At 42.8% G+C, this 20,994-nt stretch overlaps 1 protein-coding gene across 7 annotated transcripts in view; it reads right to left on the bottom strand.

The window, feature by feature from the left end:
* FILIP1 (filamin A interacting protein 1) overlaps positions 1–20,994 on the bottom strand; it is a 78,382-nt gene that overhangs the window by 54,382 nt on the left and 3,006 nt on the right. For 2 of the 7 annotated variants that reach the window (XM_083431135.1, XM_083431138.1), the window contains exon 2: positions 10,303–10,361. The exons of 2 other annotated variants lie outside the window; for them this stretch is intronic. In XM_083431135.1, the coding sequence (XP_083287261.1) occupies positions 10,303–10,356 (54 nt within the window). In that variant the 5' untranslated portion in view covers positions 10,357–10,361. Of the gene's footprint in view, positions 1–796; positions 855–10,302; positions 10,362–20,994 lie in introns of those variants that run through there. 3 more of the 7 variants (XM_083431140.1, XM_083431137.1, XM_083431134.1) reach the window with 2 other exon arrangements.

Raw genomic sequence — 20,994 nt, 5'->3', positions numbered from 1 at the left:
CCCGCCAAGTCCATATATTACTTTAAAGGTATAACTCAAAATCTGTCTTCAGCTGAATGTGATGGTTTAAAAGAGACAGTACAGGAGATGGATAATGTGAGTACCTAGGGAATGAACTCCTGGGTGGTTTTGTAATACGTTTTACTTTTCAGAGTCTGCTTGATATCTAACCTCATAAGGAACAAAATCGAGGCATAATTTATTTAAAAGCCAACTTCTCTACTTCCAGAACCCTGTTTCTAAATAAAAGCAACAGTTGTGTGGCAGTCTAAAGACTGGACATAGTTGACAGTTGTGAACTATTCAACAGGAAGATTTGACTTAGAACCGCAGTACTTGTAAAATCCGTTTGCTGGTCTTTAGAGTGTCACAAAATTCTTCACCATTTTTAACCACAACAGGCTAACAGCTTCCCTCCCCACTCCCTGGAATTTGAGTCCTTTGTTACAAGCCTTGGCCTTAGACCCACACCACCAGCAGCTGGAGTTGCTATCCCACAATGCTGTCCCATGTTTACTTGGAAGCAGGCCCCACTGTCTTGGGATGGGCTATTATTTTTTAAAAGGGAGCCTTTTAGGCCTAGCAGTTTCCTTTAGCTAAAGAGGATCACTGTCCACTTCAGAATCTGCAGTCCAGCAGATTCCTTTGCAAGATGGTGTGGGGGCTGTATGCTGCCTTGGTCCCTCCTCCCCATTATCCCCTATAAAGCTTCAAAAGCAAAATATTGTTGGAAAATTCCATTCCACCTTTAGTTGCAGACATGGAACTGTTGCATGTCACATGTCTGTTTACATACCAGCACAGCTTGCTGGGAACTTCCGTTGTGTGTGCAGCCTTTGCTTTTGACTGTCTCTCTGAAGAGAAGAAAGCGAGACGACGTGTTTCTTTTGTCCTGATTTATGCTTAATAAATCCGTAGCTTGTTAGTATGTTTCCACAAGCCTCATGCCTGTTCTGTTTGTGCAGTATGCTCTGCTGATATAGCATGCTCAGGCTTTTGAAGTCTGAGTTGCTGATTTACATTGCACCAGAGGTTGGGGGTTCATCACGGCTGGAAGGGCATGATCCAGCTGGGGGCTAGCCAGCTGGAATCTCGGCCCCTGAAGGATGCCGACATATATCTGGCTGAGTGGCTAGTGCATGGCCTGCCTATTCTCACCAACACACCCCCAGAACCTCCCCCCCCCTTTTGGCCCTTGGTCAGTTGGGCCAATGGTTTGGGAATGGGAGACTCAGATCTCCTTCAGATTCCCTGATAATATCCTAGGCTTTGGGGATACTTCTCCAGGGAACATAGGACTGCAGCCTCAATCACTAGGAAGTGATAAAGGAAATCTACACATTTAAATTTTGCATGTGTGTGTGTGTGTGTTACTTTCTCTCCAAATGTACATTTTGATTCATTTTTTTAAGGCAAGAAATACATTGGAGCATTCAGGAAGTATGAAAATTTATGGAGAGCAGAAGTCTAACCTGCTGGACTAGGAGATACAGATCAGATTGATTTATGCCGGGATTGGCAAAGATCAAATTCCATAGTTTGCAGAGACCCCCCTGGAGTTCTTTGCAGTTTGCTTTGGATTTTACCATCATAAATGCATTAGTATCCACAGACCTGACTACCTCACTGCTCACACCAGACTCGAGGGCACCAATCCAAATATAGATCTTTCCAGGACCCCAGTGCATACCTTACTCCACTGTGAAAACTTTCCATTTATTCCTATTCCCAGCTTCCTGTTCCTTAACTAGTTACCAGTTCATTAGAGGACCTATGCTATTGGTGTCTATGTTTGTGAGGTATGCTAAATGAAAGAAAGTTATTTTCAAAACCACTTTGGGCTTTTCATTGCCTGGCAGATGTGGTATAGTAAATGCAAAATATGCCTTTTGGAACCCAGTCCTTGTTGCAATTCCCACTGAGTTGTGCATTCTTTTCATTTGGGAAAGTACTCTGAGTAACGGACTTCATAACCCTTACAAACTGAACTTGGGTCTCTTATCTTGCTCTCTGTCTATTGAACTAGATATTTAAATGTTCACTGTTTCCAGGAAGGGATCTCACTGCCATAATTCTGAGGAAGGGAGATACAAAGGCAGAGACTGGTTTTGTTTGCAAATTCCTTTGCCTGACACAGGCTGTATATGAATGTACATCTGGATATATTACCAAACACATCTAGTGCAGCGCTCTTTAGCACATTAGAGTTTGCAAAGAAAATGGCACAACCACCCCTAGGCATTGTTTCAAGCTTGCATTATTGTGCGAAACTGTCTGGAGTGGGAACACTGTTGTTAACATACGTTGTACGTGTTCTGGGCATGCTTAACAATGTAAGAACCAGGGGGGGAAAGCACATCATACTTTAAAAGAAAACATCTACATCTCTGAAATACATCCCAGAAGTACTGTTCTATACCACCATGTGAGCACTCCAGAGAGTACACAGATATTCTGATTGAACAGCAATGGCAATAGTGCAAAATCTGATCTCAGAGCAATTTTAACTTGGCACAATGCTCCACAGAAACTTCTTTGGATCTGGGAATATAAGTATAAAAAATATTTGTTAGTACTATGTTCAAGGATAAATGGTAAGGAACTGTGGTTTTTTTGTTTTTAATGCATTGGGTTATAGCCAATGCTAAGCCTACTCAGAGTAGATCCATTGAAATTAATTGGCATGACTAACTTAGGTCCATTCATTACAGAGGGTCTAGTCCCATTAGAACTTAGTTGGATACAACCCATATTTTCCATCTCACCATAGTTCAGTTTTGGCCATTATGTTTCAGATACCTCTGAGATCATACAATGGCTGTTACATATCTTGCCATATGCTTTTTATTAAAATTTTGATAAAATGTAAACCTCAAACTCAGCTGATCAAACTTGATTATGATGATTGCATCAATAGCAGAAAAATAAGATTGTGTCCAGGGCAGGGGCAACTTATGGCCCTCCAAATGTGGGACTACAACTCCCATCATCCTTGATCACGGGCTGTGCTGGCTGGGACTGATGGGAGCTGGAGTCCAGCATACTCGGTGGGGCAGTTGCCATTGCTGCAAGGACCAGTGATGCCAGAGACATTGGCTTGCATATGAGGGCAGGGGAGAGAGAGCACAGTAGTGGAGCAAGCGGAAAGGCATTGGTTCAACCCCAAGCATCTTCAGATAAAAGGACCGAATAGCCCGTGATGAGGAAAAGCACTGCCTAAGATCATGCCAAACCACTATCAGAGCAGACAACACTAGCCTAGATGGGCAAATGGTCAGAGTGGTTATAAGGGGATTGTGATGAGCTAAGCTAGGCCGTGATCTAAAAAAACCCTATTTAGGTACACGCAAGGATTTGTACTAATGCAGCGACATTTTCTTACACGCCCCACCCATTGCAGCAGCACTTCTGAAACTTCATAACAGCTTGTCCAGAGGCGCAGAGATATTTTAAGAAGTGGGTGGTCCTCTTTTCCACCTACGAAGGTAATTTTGAGGAATATTCTCTTCCTTCCCTCCTCCATTTCCCCACATCCTCTAGTGAAGAGAAGAAGCAACACACAGTCTTACAAAGGCAAGTCAGTATAAGAACAGAAGTGATAAGGAAACCCCAAATTCCTTTTCTTCACAGTGTAAAGGATGTAGTGTATTTTGTACACACCGAGAATAATGCTCAGGGTCACGCAAAAAAAAAATGCATTAATTAAAACCTGTCGCAGACATTTACGTAAAGGCCCCCAATACAAACAAGCAGGTTCCATGGGGATGTGAGCTGGCCAAAAACACCATGATGATGTAATGATATTTTACTCACTCTCTGGCACTCTGCAGTCTTGTTCAGCAGATCCATAGGCCCTGCTTTTCATTAAGTTTACCCCTGTGCAAAATGAACTAGAAGGGAGACTAACTTAACCTTTTTATTCTGTGCATTTTGGTGAAAAGATTCAGGCATCAGTCACAGCTACCATGACATTATGTTTTGTTTTCTGCAACACCATTGCTGTTTATGCCAAATATATATCTTGTGATAGAATTTGGCAAAAAGACAGACCCTCCAAGTGTCCCTATTTTCCAGAGACATCCCTGATTTTAGAGAAGTTGTCCTGGTTTCTGACTTGATCCCAGAATGTCCCAATTTTGCTCAGGGTGTCCCTGTTTTCAATGGGAAAATGTTGGAGGGTATGGAGTTATCTGACCCCAGAGCCAACTGAAGGCAATTCTATACAGGGAAGTTTTTTTAAAAAAGGTTTAATTATGTTATTATATATGTTGGAAGCTGCCCAGAGTGGCTGGGACAACCCAGTAAGATGTGCGGGGCATAAATAGTAAAATTATCATTATGGAATGGGATGTCCCTATTTTCATCAGAGAAATGTTGGAAGGTATGAAAAGGTCAATATTGGGTTTGTCTGCCATCCTAAGACTCCAGATTGGCCTAAGGATATGTCTGCCTCACAAATGAAGTTGTTGTTTTAATTCATTAAACATTATGGTGGAACCTGTGTTCCATCGATTAGCACAGGCATGTGATAGGCATGTGGCTCTTGATAAAGTTATCTTGCCTAGAAACTCTTCAGTTCACTATTTTCACCAAAAATTATTTCCAAAACTGTTTTCCACAAGTCGTAAGTTTTTCTTAGTTTGCTTAACAAATGGGGTGGGGGTGTTACTTAATCATATATTATTAATTGCTGCTATTTATCACTGCATGTCTCTGTAGCCACTTCAGCCTGTGTTGTTATGGTCTCTCATCCTCAAGTATGAAGTATCAGGCCTCTTTCTACGTCAGAGACCTGACGTAGCAGAATGAGACTGACAGAAAGAAAAGAGGAATCAAACCAATTTTTCTCTCACACACATACCTTTGCAGAGCCAAAACACTTTCTCCATAAGCTTTTGCTCTTCAGGATATGAAACAACATGAGCAAGAATTATTAATGTTGCTCCCGCTGTGCTGCGAAGCAAACCAGTTAAAGCAATCAATGTCACTTGTGGCAGGGAAATGGGGGAAATATGGGAAATATGGCCATGTGGTTTAGAAGTCCCGAAAATCCCAAGTTTCAATTCCTCTTGCCACCACAGGGCAGTAGATATTTGGAGTTGCTTTCCTGGCACATGAAGTAGCAGCTGCTCTGCTTCTGAAAGATTTCTAGCATGGCTCTTGGTGTTGTCTGACTACAGCAGACACCACTGGATAATAGAAACCTGCAGCAACAGGAAACCAAGGGGAACCACTTCAGACCTTTGACTTCCTGCCATTATTTGGATCCAGAAGCTGCTCTGTCTGCTTTTAAACAATACATTGCCTGGTCTCCAATTGTCCAGTTCTGAAGCTTTTCTTTCTATGGTCTTTCATCACCCAATACCTGCCTCACAGAGCAGTCATGCAATCACATTGTGCCAAGATTGGAGATATAAGCCATTGACAAAATGGCTGAAATACCCAAGGTGTGCCCAGTACCAGGATGGGGGTGGGGTGGGGGTGGAGGAAGGCACACAACACAAAAAGTACAAAAATAAAACAAAATAAAATATGAAAGACACATCCCAGTCGTCCCAGGGAATGCCATCACATTTCACCCCAAAGGGACTGTGTCGTAGTGACTCTCAGTGCGATGTGCACTGGAGGGAGCCAGCCACACACAGGCTGAGCCACGACAATGTCTGTTGTCGTCATCATCAAATTTATTACCCAATGCCCACCCTTTACCAGCAGGTCCCAGGGTGGGTTGCAATGGGTCAAATCATTGTGCCTCAACACCTGTTAAACACAGATGAAGAGCTGTTTCACAATTCTGATATTTAGCAAGATGAACATTGTAAGGCGCTTAGCTCATTAGAAATTATACGTATGCAATTTCTGTATCTGGGACTATACACCACTAAGGGCTGGCCCTACCATTAGGTAAAGTGAAGGAGGCAACTTCAGGTACCTGATTTCCGGTGTCATGAAAGGGCCACCAATGGTTAGTTAGTTAATACATTATTGTTGCTGTTATTTGTTTTTTCCATGTATTTTATTTGTCTTTTACTGATAGAAAGAGGGAGTGGTACCCTACAAAAGAGAATACTATTCACTGGTCTGGCTGAAGGCCTGCTCTGCGCTCGCTCTCTCGCTCTCTCTCTCTCACACACACACACATTTATGGCACACACTTCACTTTTTTATCTACCATATTTTTCCATGTATAACATGCCCCTATGTATAAGACGACCCCTATTTTTTGGGACCCCAAATTAAGGTAATGGGGGAGATTGCCCAAAGTTGTTAAGCTTTTTTTGGGGGGGGGTTGCTGACAATCACTCACCCGCCTGACTGCTGCTGCCAATCACACACCTTACCAAAGCCACCAATTGTCTGCCCGCTGGCCGCCAGCAGCAGCCAATCTCCAGCAGGTCTTGTTGAAGCCACCAATCACCCGCCCAATCGCAGCAGACAATCTCCTGCTTGTGGCAGCTACCAATCGCCCGTCCTCCTCTGCACTATTCGTGTATAAGACGACCCCCAATTTTTAACATTTTTAAAAAAATTAAAAAAGCATTGTCTTATACACGGAAAAATACGATATCTATCTATATCTATCTATCTATCTATCTATCTATCATCTATCTATCATCTATCATTTTTTAAACTGTCTACAACATCCCCCTAGAATTTCTTATGAATATTATAGTCCATGGATCTTTATTTTTGCATCTGGGTATTTTTGCATCTGGCTGGACTGGGTACCAGAAAAGTAAACCTGTGTCTTATTACATGAGATGAAATAGCATGCTAAATAAATACTTTCTCAATTCCATGATCAAAGAGAGAGCTTAAATAAAATTATGCTGTCATTAAAGCCGCGATCCATTAAAGGCTTAGCCTGTGTCACGAGCCATCTATTTTGTTGGGCCAAGATGTGGTAAAGGCTGTATCTGGGCCACACTCAATTTTTCTTTTGTTTTTGAGGTTATAAAGCAACAGCAAGACATGTTTGCCTGTCTCCTTCATTCTATACACCAAGTACCTTGAACACACTAATGTAATTATTAAACGATGACTACAAAAATAAATAAAAATGAACTTCTGCATTGAACCTGCAGTAGGTGAATCAGAACAAAGTAGACATCAATATATTGTATTACAAGGCTTGCAACCTCCATCCATTGCATTCCTCCAGATAACCCAGGTAATGTCTAGAGTAAATTAAACACAACAGGTGGAATTCAACTAAGTTTTACTCAAAGTAAACCTGTTGAAATGAATGGTCCTAACTTAGCCATGTTCACTAATTTGAAATTGCCTACTCTCAGCGAAGGGACGCAGGTGGTGCTGTGGGTGAAACCACAGAGCCTAGCACTTGCCGATCAGAAGGTTGGCGGTTCGAATCCCTGCGACGGGGTGAGCTCTCATTGCTCGGTCCCTGCTCCTGCCAAACTAGCAGTTCAAAAGCACATCAAAGTGCAAGTAGATAAATAGGTACCGCTCCGGCAGGAAGGTAAACGGCGTTTCCATGTGCTGCTCTGGTTCACCAGAAGCGGCTTAGTCATGCTGGCCACATGACCCGGAGGTTGTACGCCAATAAAGCGAGATGAGCGCCGCAACCCCACAGTCGGTCACAACTGGACCCTTTCTTTACCTTTGCCTTTACTCTCAGCGAAACTACATTGAATACTAACCAACATTCTGTATTTTATAAATAATGCTGTTTCTTTATTTACATTTGCATGTTACACCCCCACCATTCAAGGCATTGTACATTGATTGCTTTGTAGAAAGTGGTAATTGAACCACACAGAACCATCTCTGCAAGTGTTTCTTTAAAACACGCTGAGCAAGGTAACAAGAAAGGAAAGGCAGCAGGGCAAATGGTTCTTCCTCTTAATCAATCCATGCTTAATCAATAATCAATCAATCAGAACATCGGCCACAGCGGTGACTCAGTTCTTAAGGGGAAGTGTGGGGGAAACCCATCATGTGTCCTGTATGGATTGTGGCCTCTCCTTTATCAACTGCCACAAATATTCCTCACATTCCAAGACAGTGAGCAACTTCTTACAGTGTTAACTATTTAGTGGTTCCATTGTGGGTGTATACGCACCGATTAGGCAGCATATTTAGCACACGTTTTATGTTTAAATTCACATGCATATAGCCTCTTTTTTAAAGAATTGGGCTCTCTCTGCTGCAAATTTCTTGGGGGCAGTATGCAGATGACTGTTTACAGAGTGGGTGCAAGGGATGTTTGAGGAATTTAAACTGGCCTGATCCGTATGCCTGCAAGCACACAAAAACTCCTTCTTGTAAATACTTGTCACTTTTGAAGTTTTAAGTGTTTACAAGAAGAGTGGGAATAAGAGGTGTTTGTCGGTTCTTTAACTTAAACATCAAGGCTGCTGATTCTGCATGAGCAAATGGGCAATAACATTGTCACAGAGAATTCAAATCAGCCTCATGCTAGAATGTCACAACACCGAAGCTCTCTGTGCATAAAACAAGACTCTGTAGCTTTCCAAGCTATTGTGCATAAAGTTCAGTTTTAGTGTTACTTATTCTAATTTACCTTTACTCTGAAGCTATTGTCTGCTGTGAAGTTGTCCATTACCTTCTCTTCATGCCACTTACAATGGCTAATTTATAAAAAGAAAGGTTGAGAACCTCACGTCCTGTCAAAAGATATATTTCCACTTTAAGCAAAAACATACCCAGACATTGCTTGAATTTGGCCCCTTTCTTAACCTCCAAAAGAATTCATTTTGGCAGCGTGCTGGAAACATATAAGAACAATGTAACAGCTACAGTTTGTTTTCCTTCCTGTAATGTTTTATGATAGCATTTTAAAATATGTGTTTATTTGACACTTAGCCACTGTTATCTTCTATATCTCCTGGAATTTTAGCCCTGTTTCAGCCACACAGAAAGATCAAGAAAAGCTATTTTCACAATCATATATATTAAATGTTGTTTTAACTCAAGGAACTATAGGGGGGGGGTGTAAATCTGCTCTACCAATTTGCAGTTCACACAATTCACCCACACACGGTGTGAGCTTTTCCAGAGGCCTAGCTTTGCGTTGCCTTAAGCCCAGCTCCGATATCCCATTGTCTAAAGTTGGATTTCATAAACTACCTTCTAGATCAGGAGTTCCTCAACTGTTTTGGGCCTGGGGGCACATTTGAAAATCTGAGAAACTGTTCCAGTTCATGGAAGAATGACTAGCAATGCTCAGAACTCCCTCAAAACAGGCAAAACATCTACACACATCTAAACAAATAAAAGACAGGCAAAAGGGTGTGTGTGGAATTAGGCAATCCTTTAAAACAACATTATTTTTATGTCAGGGGTGTCCGAGATGTCCAGGTGTCAATGAGCACCACAGTGGGGACCCCAGTTTTAGATGCATTTAACTGTTACAGGAGTTTAGTAGGAAAAGAAGTGCTTGCTGGCAGAGACTGTCATGACCTCTGTGCCCAGCAATGATCTGGTCCCAGAGCTGTAGGCCAGGGGTCAGCAAACTTTTTCAGCAGGGGGCCAGTCCACTGTCCCTCAGACCTTGTGGGAGGCCAGGCTATATTTTGAGGGGGGAAATGACCGAATTCCTATGCCCCACAACTAACCTAGAGAGGCGATTGGGCTGGATCCGGCCCCCAGGCTTTAGTTTGCCTACCCATGCTGTAAGCTGCAGGGGAACCAGATAAGGACCAGAATTTGGGTCAGGACTCAGAGAGAAGACTGCAGAAGATAGGGAGACCAGTGTGCCCAAGGTGGTTGGGCGAGAACTCCCAGAGGAACCTCCCAGACCACCAGGGCCTACAGGCCAGAGCCTAACCCCTCACAGACACCTTCCCCTGAGCCCCCAAAACTAGATGCCTCTCACTGCACACCACTAGTCCAGCAGTGTGGGGAGCACACCAGGAGGGAGGCTATGGAAAGGAGGAGGAGGTGTACCCATCTACAGGCCAGAGGATTGACCCATCGAGGCTCTAAAGCTCTCTCAAGTCCAAAAAGGCCTTAGTCTGCAATCTCACTGGTTTCCCTGCGGGTTTTGGCATCAGACCAGAACACAACAGAGCCACAAAATTCACTTCACTGGCAGGACTGCAGATGCAGCCAGGACAAAATGACACATGTGGGTCACCACATCCACAGCTATCCTGAACTTCATGCTTCTGCATCCACTCATTGCTACCATATTATTTCGGGAGGGTACTCCCCTTGGGCCCCTGCTGGCAATCTCTTTGCCCATTTCTTGCTTCTCCTGGACATTCAATGGAGGAATGGGTGGGTGAATTGACTAGATAGGGAGAATCAGTTGCTTACCTGCCTGTGTACTCTCGCCATCTCTCTCTCTCTCTCAGTCTCTCTCTCTCTCATTGTTTCTGTTTTCATGGCAAGGTGAAGGTGGGGGAGAGCCAATAAAGTGAAAGAAGATGTATGCAGATTAGCGAGCAACAAGAACTCTCCTGTTTTATCATCTTCACCATCTCAATAATTTCAGGGGCTCTATCTGATGGTTGCTCATCTTCCTGTCACTTGGTCCTTGGCACACTGGTGACAGGAGGAATGTGTAGTGGGATGATCTCCATCTCTCCCATTAATACAATCTGTTAAAATTGCCCGGGCATATTTATGAGTCCAAATAGCCCTAGGGCCATTTTAGATTGATCTCAATGGGAATAACTTCTAAGTAAGCACTCATAGGATTGTGCTGCGTATCCTGTAGTTGAGCCTTCAACATGAAGTCTAGTTGGAGAGGGCAGGATATAGACTGAGATTATTCAGTTTCATCTGCTATACGGTAACAGATGTGGCATTTAGTCCTTACAGTGTAAAATTTATATGGATGGGGGATGAAGTTTTGTTTTCCAAACAGCCACAGATCAACATGTTTCCCGCTGCAAATGTCAGCACTGCATAGAGACAGGCTCTTTCGCCGCCTTTCACCAAACAGCCTTTCTTGGAATGCTTATAGATCGTATCATTTTCAATCAGCATCATTCTCTTTCGATTCCCACACAACAAACCCTTTAAGTGAATCCACTGTCCACGCTGCACTGGACTGTTATTTTGATCAAGACTACAATGCTAATCTGCTTTAAATGAAAGGCAGTTTAATTGAAATCAGCACAATTATTTCCAATGACTATCAGCACTAGGGAATTGTAGCACCATTATCTTGGGAAGGAAGGGGATTCATGCGGAGTTTGCAGGAATATGTTATGAGAGGAATCAAACACTTATAATCAAAGCAACAGCTTGGAGGCAGGGTTTATACTGCGGTTCACCAAGATGTAGCTGTCAGCTGTAGCTGTCACCAGAAACGTTGAAGAAACATTAGCTGCTTCATACCACCAGTAGGGGAGTGGAGCAAGCCTAGCTTCAAAACAGATTTGAAAGTCAGACAGTGTTTGCTTTTAGTGTGCCCCATTAAGAACCAAGGCCTGTTCATTCTACTCTCTTTCACTTGGGTGATAAGAAATGTTGAACAGAGTGACACAAGTCAGATCTATTCTTAAGGCAGAAGTTATTGTGACTGCCAAGCAGTGTGGTGTAGTGGATAGTATTGAAGACCCAAGATCAAATCCCCATTTGGCTACAAAGCTCACAAGGTGACTTTGGGTCAGTCACAATCTCTCAGCCTAAACTGACCTCACAGAGTTGTTGTAAGGATAAGATGGGGAGAGGGGAACTCAGATACATTACTTTGAGCTCCTTCGTGGGATATCAATAAAATAAATGGGCATTTCCCACCAATCTTACCGGTGAAAGATTAGTTAGGATAACTAAATCACTGTATTTGCACTCTGATTATAGAATCTGTAGTTAGGTATTTTACTATAGGGGTTGGACTAGATGATCCCTGTGGTCCCTTCCAAGCCTATGATTCTTCCATGATCAGGAGGTGGCTCAGTGTCGTGGGTGAGAAATCTCAAATATCTCTTCTTTTTAATTCTTTTAATAGATACTTCCTGCCAACCATTTCAAAATTCCCACCACATCAATGATGCCTAGACACTTGATTTTTTAAAAAAAAGTATGGTAAAAGTAGCAGTGTTTTTAGAATAATAATAATAATAATAATAATAATAATAATAATAATGGTGAAAGCAGCTGCTCTCCTGAAAGCCTCAAGACTGTAGAACCTGCAGTTGGAAATGGCCGTTCTCTTACCTAAACACTGCGTTGCTAGGCTTAGCACTCAGGTGTCAACAGACAGCACAACTGCTACCCTTTCAAAACGACTTGAATAAACAACCTAATTCAGTCCTTGCAACGGAGGTAATAATAACACCATGTGAGCTATATTGTCAGGTATGCAAAAGGGCTTAAGAGAAAATTCTGTCTGCCGGACTCAAAGGCTTTGAATGGAGTCAGGAATGATGTATGAGGCGAGGGGGGAGTATATGTTTGTTGTCACAGTAACTGCAAATATAATAAACGGGCATTGCTTCATTTCCTTAAACACTCAGGTTGCTGTGCTGAAACAGTTCGTCATGAAGTCTACAATGCTTCTTTCCTTCTCTCAGCCTGTATCTTATTCAGTTACCGGAACTCAGCCCATTACAAGGTTACTTTTAGCCTAAGTGCATTAGAAGCAGAGAGGGAAATGGGAATGGAAAAACAAAAGTAAAGACTACTTAGCCCCATTGCTTCTCATCTGGGCGTAGAAAAGACCTTATTATCACAAAGATCTCATCAATAAACAAAGCAAGCTGGCAGCAGTTTAAAAGGATGACGTCAGTTCGCTACTGCTTTCAATCACATCCTTGTTTATTTTGCATGTTTCTTCTGTTGTTGTTTTAAGGGGGGGGGTTTAATATGTCTGATAAACTGTAATGGCAACTACCGTGAGAGCAAGGCGAGAATGCCACCCGCATACAATAAGAGTTCACAAAAATACAGCAGTAGATAACTATTTAACCAAATGTAACTAACATTGCTCCATTCTTTCAAGGCCAGGATCCTTTGCTTATGAAGAAAAGATCATTTTCTTCCCATGTGCCACAGAAGAATTAGGCTAATAAACCCTGAAACATTTAATTCCCATGAGCCTGAAAGAATTCACATATCTTTCTGTACAAAAACAAAACAAAAACTGACCGTACTTTTAGAATATAATTTTATCTGTCTCTGTAGTACAAAGTTTCAGAATAGTGCTAACTGCGTATGTAATAATTTGCCCCAAAAAGGAAAGACAAGCAGTTTCTCTCAACCCTGGAGACATTTAAATCATACTCAGGACTGTTCACACATACAGGTCATCTTCACAAACTATATTTAAATGGTGTTTTTGCATTTCCAGTGTCTGTATCATTAAAACTTTCACAATGCTACTTCCTGCCCCACATTGAAAAGCAACCACAAGCGACCTTGCAGAGGTTGGATGGCCATCTGTCATGGATGCTTTAGCTGTGAATTGCAGGGGATTGGACTAGGTGACCCCTGGGGTACCTCCCAACTCTACAATTCGACGATTCTATGACAGATTCCAGCCTAAAAAACCTGGCCTCATGGATAGTTCTGTGCGCTTCCACCACACCACCACCATCTAATTGCTCGGTCACATAGCTGAATTGATTTTCAGCCTGTGCTGAAGTTGAGGTGAAAGATTATTCACGTCCCAACAAACTGGCTCCACCATGGAGAAATCAGATTACCACTTTGCCACATGGCCAACTGTAATGAGCACTATACACTACTTACTGCATGAAAAGGGCTGGGTTTTGATCTCATGAACTGATCATTGACCAAGACAGCCTCTTGTTTGGGATGCTACAGTGATGTGCGGAGTTTGTTTCAATATCCTACACAGCATGATCTCAATGATTTCCTGACATCAACAAGTCTACCACACTTTTACTAGTTATGCCTACTTTATACATGATCTCCTCGTTGGGATTCCCCATCCTCGCTTATATTTCTATTTTAAAGATGGCAAAATCTGATTTGTACCACTAGTGAATTCCTACAGCTGAAAAAGGAAAGGCAAAGGAATCCTATTCTCCAGTTACACTGGAAGTGGAAGATTTGTGACTGCTACACTGACACAAAGGCTCCTGTATGTTGTACCTGCTCAGCCCAGGAGGAGAGAAGGATTTACATTTTGGAACATCCCCAAATGGCACAAAAAGGGTACAGATGCTCCTCCCCCTCCCACATCCCCAGAAACAACTAACCAAAGCCCACCAATCAGGGACTATGCCAGCACCCTGGACACATGCCACTCATACATGGTGGTCGCCATGAGTAGGCATGCGCAGGACAGTTGTGCATTTTTTATGTTTTTATGTTGTAAACTGCCCTGTGATCCTCGGAAGAAGGGTGGGGTGTGTGTGTGTGTGTGTGTGTATGTGTGTGTGTGTAACATAAATAGCAGCAAGAATTCTAAACCAGTAATGTGGTGTACGTGCCTAGGTAAAGATAAAGGTACCCCTGACCGTTATGCAGTGCCAGATTTATGTATAGGCTAAGTAGGCTGAAGCCTAGGGCTTCTAAATCTAGGGGGGCTCCCCAGAGGCAGTCTCCCCTCTCCAAAAATTGCAAACCCAAGACTTCATGCAAGGGCAGGACAACTTGGGCCTCTAAATCTAGGGGGCCTCTCCAGCCTGCCCACTCCCCAGTGCTGCAGTCTCCCCTCTCCCAAAATTGTAAACCCAAGACTTCATGCAAGGGCAGGGCAACTCAGGTCCAGCATCTATTAGACTCAGGACTAGCCAGTGGGGCCCAATTTGAAGCTGTGGGGTGCAACTTGGGGTTGTTGTTTTTTTGTAGGGCCCCAGTTCACAGCCAAAGTCTGCAAAATCTTATAGATATAAATAAAATCCATCTATATTGCCCTGGTGCAGGGGGCCCCTTAGGAGTGGCCCGCAAGGCCCAATTTGGTCCAATTGCTCCAATTGCCTTAAGGTCAGCCCTGATGAGACTGTGCAGGGGTTGGATTGACAAGCCCTGCACCTTCTAGGTCCCTGGTGTCACCATTCAGAGTACAGACTCGAGGAATTGTTATGGAAATAAAGGGGGGCACTTACTGGAAATCAGTTTTGTCACCTCTCCCCCCCCAAAAAACCCCGAGACAATGAGCCCAGCCACCTTTTATTCACAGTCGCATAAGCACTACACTACAGCATGGCCATAAACTTGTACGTTCAACCACTGAAATATATACCCAATATGTAACAATGGAGATTTATGTTACTGCTTTATGAATGAACACTGTTTTATGAATGGACTCTGTATTTTGTGAATTACCTAAGAGCCACCAATAGGGAGCTCTAGAATCTGACAGCTAACCAATTGGGTGCTACCAAACAGCGACCCCTATTGCTGAATGCAGGTAATCAGCAGGGAATGCTTCAGCTCAGCCTTTGCACTGTGGACTGAACACCAACTGCTGTGCAGATAATAGAGAAAGCTCGTAAATTGTATCCCTTCTGGCATCCTGGCCAACTCTATTACGCTGGTGTAAACCCTGGTGCACCAGAAGCACATAATAGCAGCAAATAAAATCTGCCCATACGTCAGCAACTGATAAGACTTGTCAACCAGTTATTCCAAACTCTTCTTAAATTATAAAGCTCCAAAATACAGGCCAAAAGAGAGCAGGTCTGGGAAGAGTAAGGCATACAATGGGCACCGCCAGTGTAACTCCTGGGCCCTGCTCCATGTAACTCCTGCCCTGCCATCTGATAGAGTGCCCACTTGCCCTACTTCTTGACATGGAGTGCTCTCTATTGGAGTCTCCAGGTCCAGTAAAAGACCATAAGAAAGGAGAGCAGGGACCCTGAAGTTCCCAACAGCTGTTAATCAAGCAAGCAAGCACACAGGTCACCATTGTCACAGTCAGAATGCCTATATCCTGGCCAGGCCTGCACCTAATCTTGTTTTTGTACAATCTTGTTTGTCCTCAGTAACCAAAATTATATTATCAACATATACAAGCAGAAAAGTTGTTTTCCTTCATTTGCAAGGAATTGAACAAAACAAAGTGGCACTAATAAAGAAAAGTTCCAGGGTGGCAACAGAAATCAAACTAAAAATGCTTTTGCAGTTCCTCAAAACTATCCAGCAACATCAGGTTATAGGAAAACTGGTGATATTAACAGTAATCCTTCTAGTTGGTTAATTGGTTCAGCAACTTCCATGCACATGACGTGTGATGCTAATTATTTCCCCTAAGAGTTAAATGATAACTAATCAGAGGCAGCTACAGGAGAGCTATGAGATTCAGGTGAGGGTGAGATGCCTTGTCAATCCCAGCAGGTATATAAGAGGACGAGCCGGCCTGCCCAGTGCTATTAACAGTAATCCTTCTGGTTGGTTAATTGGTTCGGCAACTTCCATGCACATGATGTGTATGCTAATTGTTTCCCCTAAGAGTTAAATGATAACTAATCAAAGGCAGAATATATATATATACTGCGGGCTGCCCTAAATAGGAGAAGTCTAGCATGGAAGACTTGTGTAAGTATGCAGATCTGAAAGGGCCACAAAGGGTAAACCACCCAAAAGGTATGCTGAAGAGTTTGCTAAAACAGTCACAGTACATCCAGCTGTTGTTAGTAACTCAGTGAAGGTTTGGGAACCTTCAAGGTTCCAAGAGGTACAAAGTTTAACCTCAGAGGATGCCGAGCCATGGTTAAATGCCATGAAGGCTGAACTTGATTCCTTAGAGAGAAACAAGACATGGGATGTAGTTCCAGGCCTGCCCAGGCCACAAAAGGTTTACAAAGTTCAGTTATTGCAAAAGTTTTTCAGTGTTAATTTTATGCATTTTTTAAAATCACCATGGTATTTAACAATAATATGTAATGTCCTTTAGAGGAGAAAATATGAATTGTAGAATTTTAAATACCTGTCATTATCCTTAGCTTCACTCAATTTTGTTTATAACACTCTTCCATTTTCTTCTAGCTGTGAGGGTGGGGAATGGGGAGGGGCCTCATAAGTGGAGTAGCCTAGGGCCTCTCTTCATCTAAATCTGGCCCTGCCATTAGGTCCAGTCATGGACGACTCTGGGGTTGCACGCTCATCTTGCTCTATAGACCAAGGGAGCCGGCGTTTGTCTGCAGACAGCTTCCGGGTCATGTGGCTACTCAGAAGTAAATCTCAGCAAGTTTAATGGTGCTTACTCTCGGATATGTGGGTATAGGATTGTAGCCTTATAAGTTTGTCCGCCATCAAAAATCCTTTTTTGTTTTGTTTTTTTGGGGGTTTTTTTGACAAATGCAAGGTTTTCTGTTTGCTGCCATCCTCTAGCTATTTCTTAAATTAACCGGATTCTGCGCTCCCTTATCCAAAGAGATCAGGTTACAGTATCTTTGGAACAAAAGCAATTCAAAACTCTCAAACTATGATCCATAAAAGCTTGACAGAGTCACACCTAAAAATCCATGAAATGTAGCAATGGAATAGTTTATGTCTATCTCAGAAAGAATTCAGATTTAGGGGAAAACTTGAGAGTGGGAAAACCCTGGAGACTCTGATGTCTACATCATTCTCCATGCACAAACCCAGCAACTGACAAACCCTTGGAAGACTTTGCGGTGATTCAGTAAATATGCATTGAGAAATCAGGAAGCTTCTCCTTATCACCCTTTCCAAAAAATAAAGTAGTCATCTTTGTCCCCTGTGATCCCTTTTGCTGCAGCCGCTGATCTGTGTGGTTCCTTATCCTCCTGGAGGCTTGATGTAAACTAGTCACACAACTGCTATGTTGCTCATACAGATTTGGCTTGCATTCCAGAAATCCACATTTTAAGTGCACTTTTGGGGGTCATAGGAATTTATCCTGGATCAGGGTCTGGGCACTTCAGTGAGTTCAGCCTTATGTATTTAATAGCCGATGGCAATCTAATCTCTGTTGTGTTATTTCCTACAAAACTCTTCCACAGCCTTCCTCTAGTGTATATACGCAACCTGACCTTCAGCACAAGAAGAAATCACTGTAACTTTAGAGCATGTTGTAAGAAAAAGCAATATGGAAGAAGCTGAGGAAAAAGCATGAAGAAAGAAACTTCTTGTGTATCTTAATGGCTGACTATGATTTTTAGGAAATCTGAGTGAATAAGTATTTTGTAACACATTAGACAGAATGAATGAGAGAGGGGGGACCCTAAAATGAAACAACTAATGTTCCTATGTTCTTAAAGGGAAATAGGTAAGATCCCAAATTAGTGAACAGGGTGGGTAAGTTAAAAAGAGGAGAGGACTGTTGTCCTGTGCTGTCAATACTTGTGCAGAATATGAGATTTCAGCAGGTGTAGCTTACACCTGCCAAAATTCTATCTCCTCCACAACTATCAATGCCACCTTTTCCACATGGCAATCCCTCATCTCACATGTAACTCTCAATCTGGATAAAATTACAATCCTACCCATGTTTAAATAGAATTGCCACTTTGATCAGTTGGAATTACTGACTTTAATCCAGGTAGAATCAGTGTGACAAATTCAGTCCCATCCATTTCAGTGGAACTCAAGCATAAATAACATTATCTGAATTGGGGCCACAGTTGCAAATGTGCCATTTGGGAACCAACCTTACAGAAAGCCAGTAACTAGCTAGATTTGTATTAGTTTTAAGAACACTTTCTGTGTGCCGTTCATAATTTTATAAACATCTGTCATGTCACCTCTTGCCTGGCATTTCCCTAAACTAAAATGTCCCAAACGCTGCAAGATTTTCTTCACTGGGGAGTTGTTCCATCCGCTTGAACATTTTGGTTGAACCTTTTCAACTACACAGTATCCTTTTCGAGGTGAGGTGAACAGAACTGGACATAGTATTCCAAATGTGGTTGCACCATAGGTTTGTGTACTGTATCAGCAGTTTTCTAATCAAAACTAATGATTCCTAGCATGGAATTTGCTTTTTCATAGGCTTGCCATATGTTAGGAAAATTCCCGACATGTCCTAGTTTTCGGGTGTAAAAATGGCGTTGGGGGGGATTTTACCAAATCGGCAAAATGTCTGGGAAAACACGGTGGAAAAGGCAGTGGAAACAGCTCAAAAAGCTGAAAATCACTATTTTGGGGGATAGGTTCCCCCAATTTGGGTTTGTTCCCCCCCCGAAAAGCTTAACAATTTTGCAGGTGTCAGGAATTTTACTTTTTGAAATGTGGCGACCCTACCTTTTCACCATTGCTGCTCACTGGGTTGACATCTTCATCAAGTTATCTACTATGACCCCAAGGTCTCATCCCTGGTCCATCACTGCCAGTTCAGACCCCACAAGGAGGCCTTCACAGTCTCTCTTTGTTTTGGTGACCATGAACTATTTAGGGGGGGGTTGTTTTTGTTTTTAGAACTGCTAAAAAAACAAACCCATATCAAAGCATAGCTGAAAATTACTAATATTTTATGTAGCAAAAGAAAATGCTTGTTCCAGGAGTAGAAACCATGTGTTGGCATAAGGAAATAAGGCCGCAGCAAGGAAATGAAAGAGAAAGATGTAGGCTGCCTTTCCCATGGGAAGGGAGAGGAGCTGGAAATGGCAACTGGAATACAAGACAAAAGCATGCTAAGCTTTGAAGGAGAAAGGAAGGGCTCGCAAAGTTGATGGGTTAAGGAGCAGAAAGCTTAGTGGACAATGGGAAAATAGGGAACAACACAGAAGGGGAGGCCAGCAAAAGGCTTATTCATAGATGACAAAGATTGCTTTCTTTGGAAAGGATGATAAAGAGAGGTAACCAGTGAGTGATGTGTTTAGATGATAGCCTTGACAGAGGATTCCACACTGTTAGCAGATTGCATCTACATCCCTAACATAGTGTGCTCCTGTGCCTAAAATGGTGAAGCAGGCATTTGTGAGCAGGTGTGGACAGTTGCCAAGGGGCTGTGGTCAGGACAAGTTTCTCTCTGAACCTATGGAATGTGCCTTGATCAGGCCAGGACAACAGCTACATGGGCAGCTGTGGGAGCTCTGAGTTAACAGCCTTTCCATATGTTAGCTGATGACACAGGAGGCCAAAGCAGCACCTGCCTTTACGTGTTTGTTTGGTCCCAAACTCCAGAAGCAGTTTGGGACCAGACTACCTGAAATATCACCTTCTAGCTAAAACTGTTCTGGGGCCTGTTCTGGGTGCCCCACCAGATGAAGAGAGGCAGTCAACCCCTTAAGGGAGAAGACCTTTTTAGTAGTGGCACCCCAGATAAGGAATAATAGCCTTCTGAGATAAGCTTGGCTGCTGCCATCCTTGTGTCCATTTTTGCACCAGGTTCATCCAGGCCATTTGAATAAGTTTACTTTAAAAATCATGCATGATGTAGAAAAAGTGGATAGGGAAAAGTTTTTGAGGCAGAACTCAGGGCCATTCAACGAAGCAGGATATCAGAAGATTCACGACAGGCAAAAGGAAATAGTTCATCACCTAGCATGTAGCTTAACAACGGAATTTTATCCCATGAGATGAGTAATGGCCCCTAGCTGGGACGTCTTTAAAAGAGGATTAGACAAATTCATGAGGGGTAAGACTATCAATGGTGACTAGCCATGATGGCTGTGAGAAAGATTCAAATAACGAGTCCCACTAGCAGAGCCCACACAAGGATTTCCACATAGGGCAGTGGGGTTTCCCCACTCGCCTCCTGCTGTTTGCCCCCCAAAACTGGTTCAGGGGGTGTTAGAAGGAGGAGGGAGGAGGAAAGAACATGTGCTTAGGTCAATATATTTTCCTGGGATGAAAATCTACATCAAAAACAGTCCAGCTATTAACAATCCATGTGGCCCAGCTGCTGTAAAGTCCATGTTCCATATTTCACAGATTTGATAGGAAAACCCCAGAGTCCCTTTGTGGGCACCTGTTTAGAAGGGTAATTTTAGCCTGTGTGCCCACTTTAGAAAGGAGGGGAAGGGAACATACAGAGGTGACTAGGTCATTACACTGTTTTGCTCCTTACACGTATCAGCTGGTGAATTTTATTCAGACAGACTCCTGTTTGGAAAATATTAAGATGAAGCCATCAAAAATGCCAGCACACATTAAGCTATTTGCTGTGACAAGGGGAAACAA

This window comes from Podarcis tiliguerta (assembly GCF_965153285.1).
Source record: "Podarcis tiliguerta genome assembly, chromosome: 3".
Taxonomy (NCBI): domain Eukaryota; kingdom Metazoa; phylum Chordata; class Lepidosauria; order Squamata; family Lacertidae; genus Podarcis; species Podarcis tiliguerta.
This window is presented reverse-complemented; position numbering and strand designations above follow the sequence as displayed.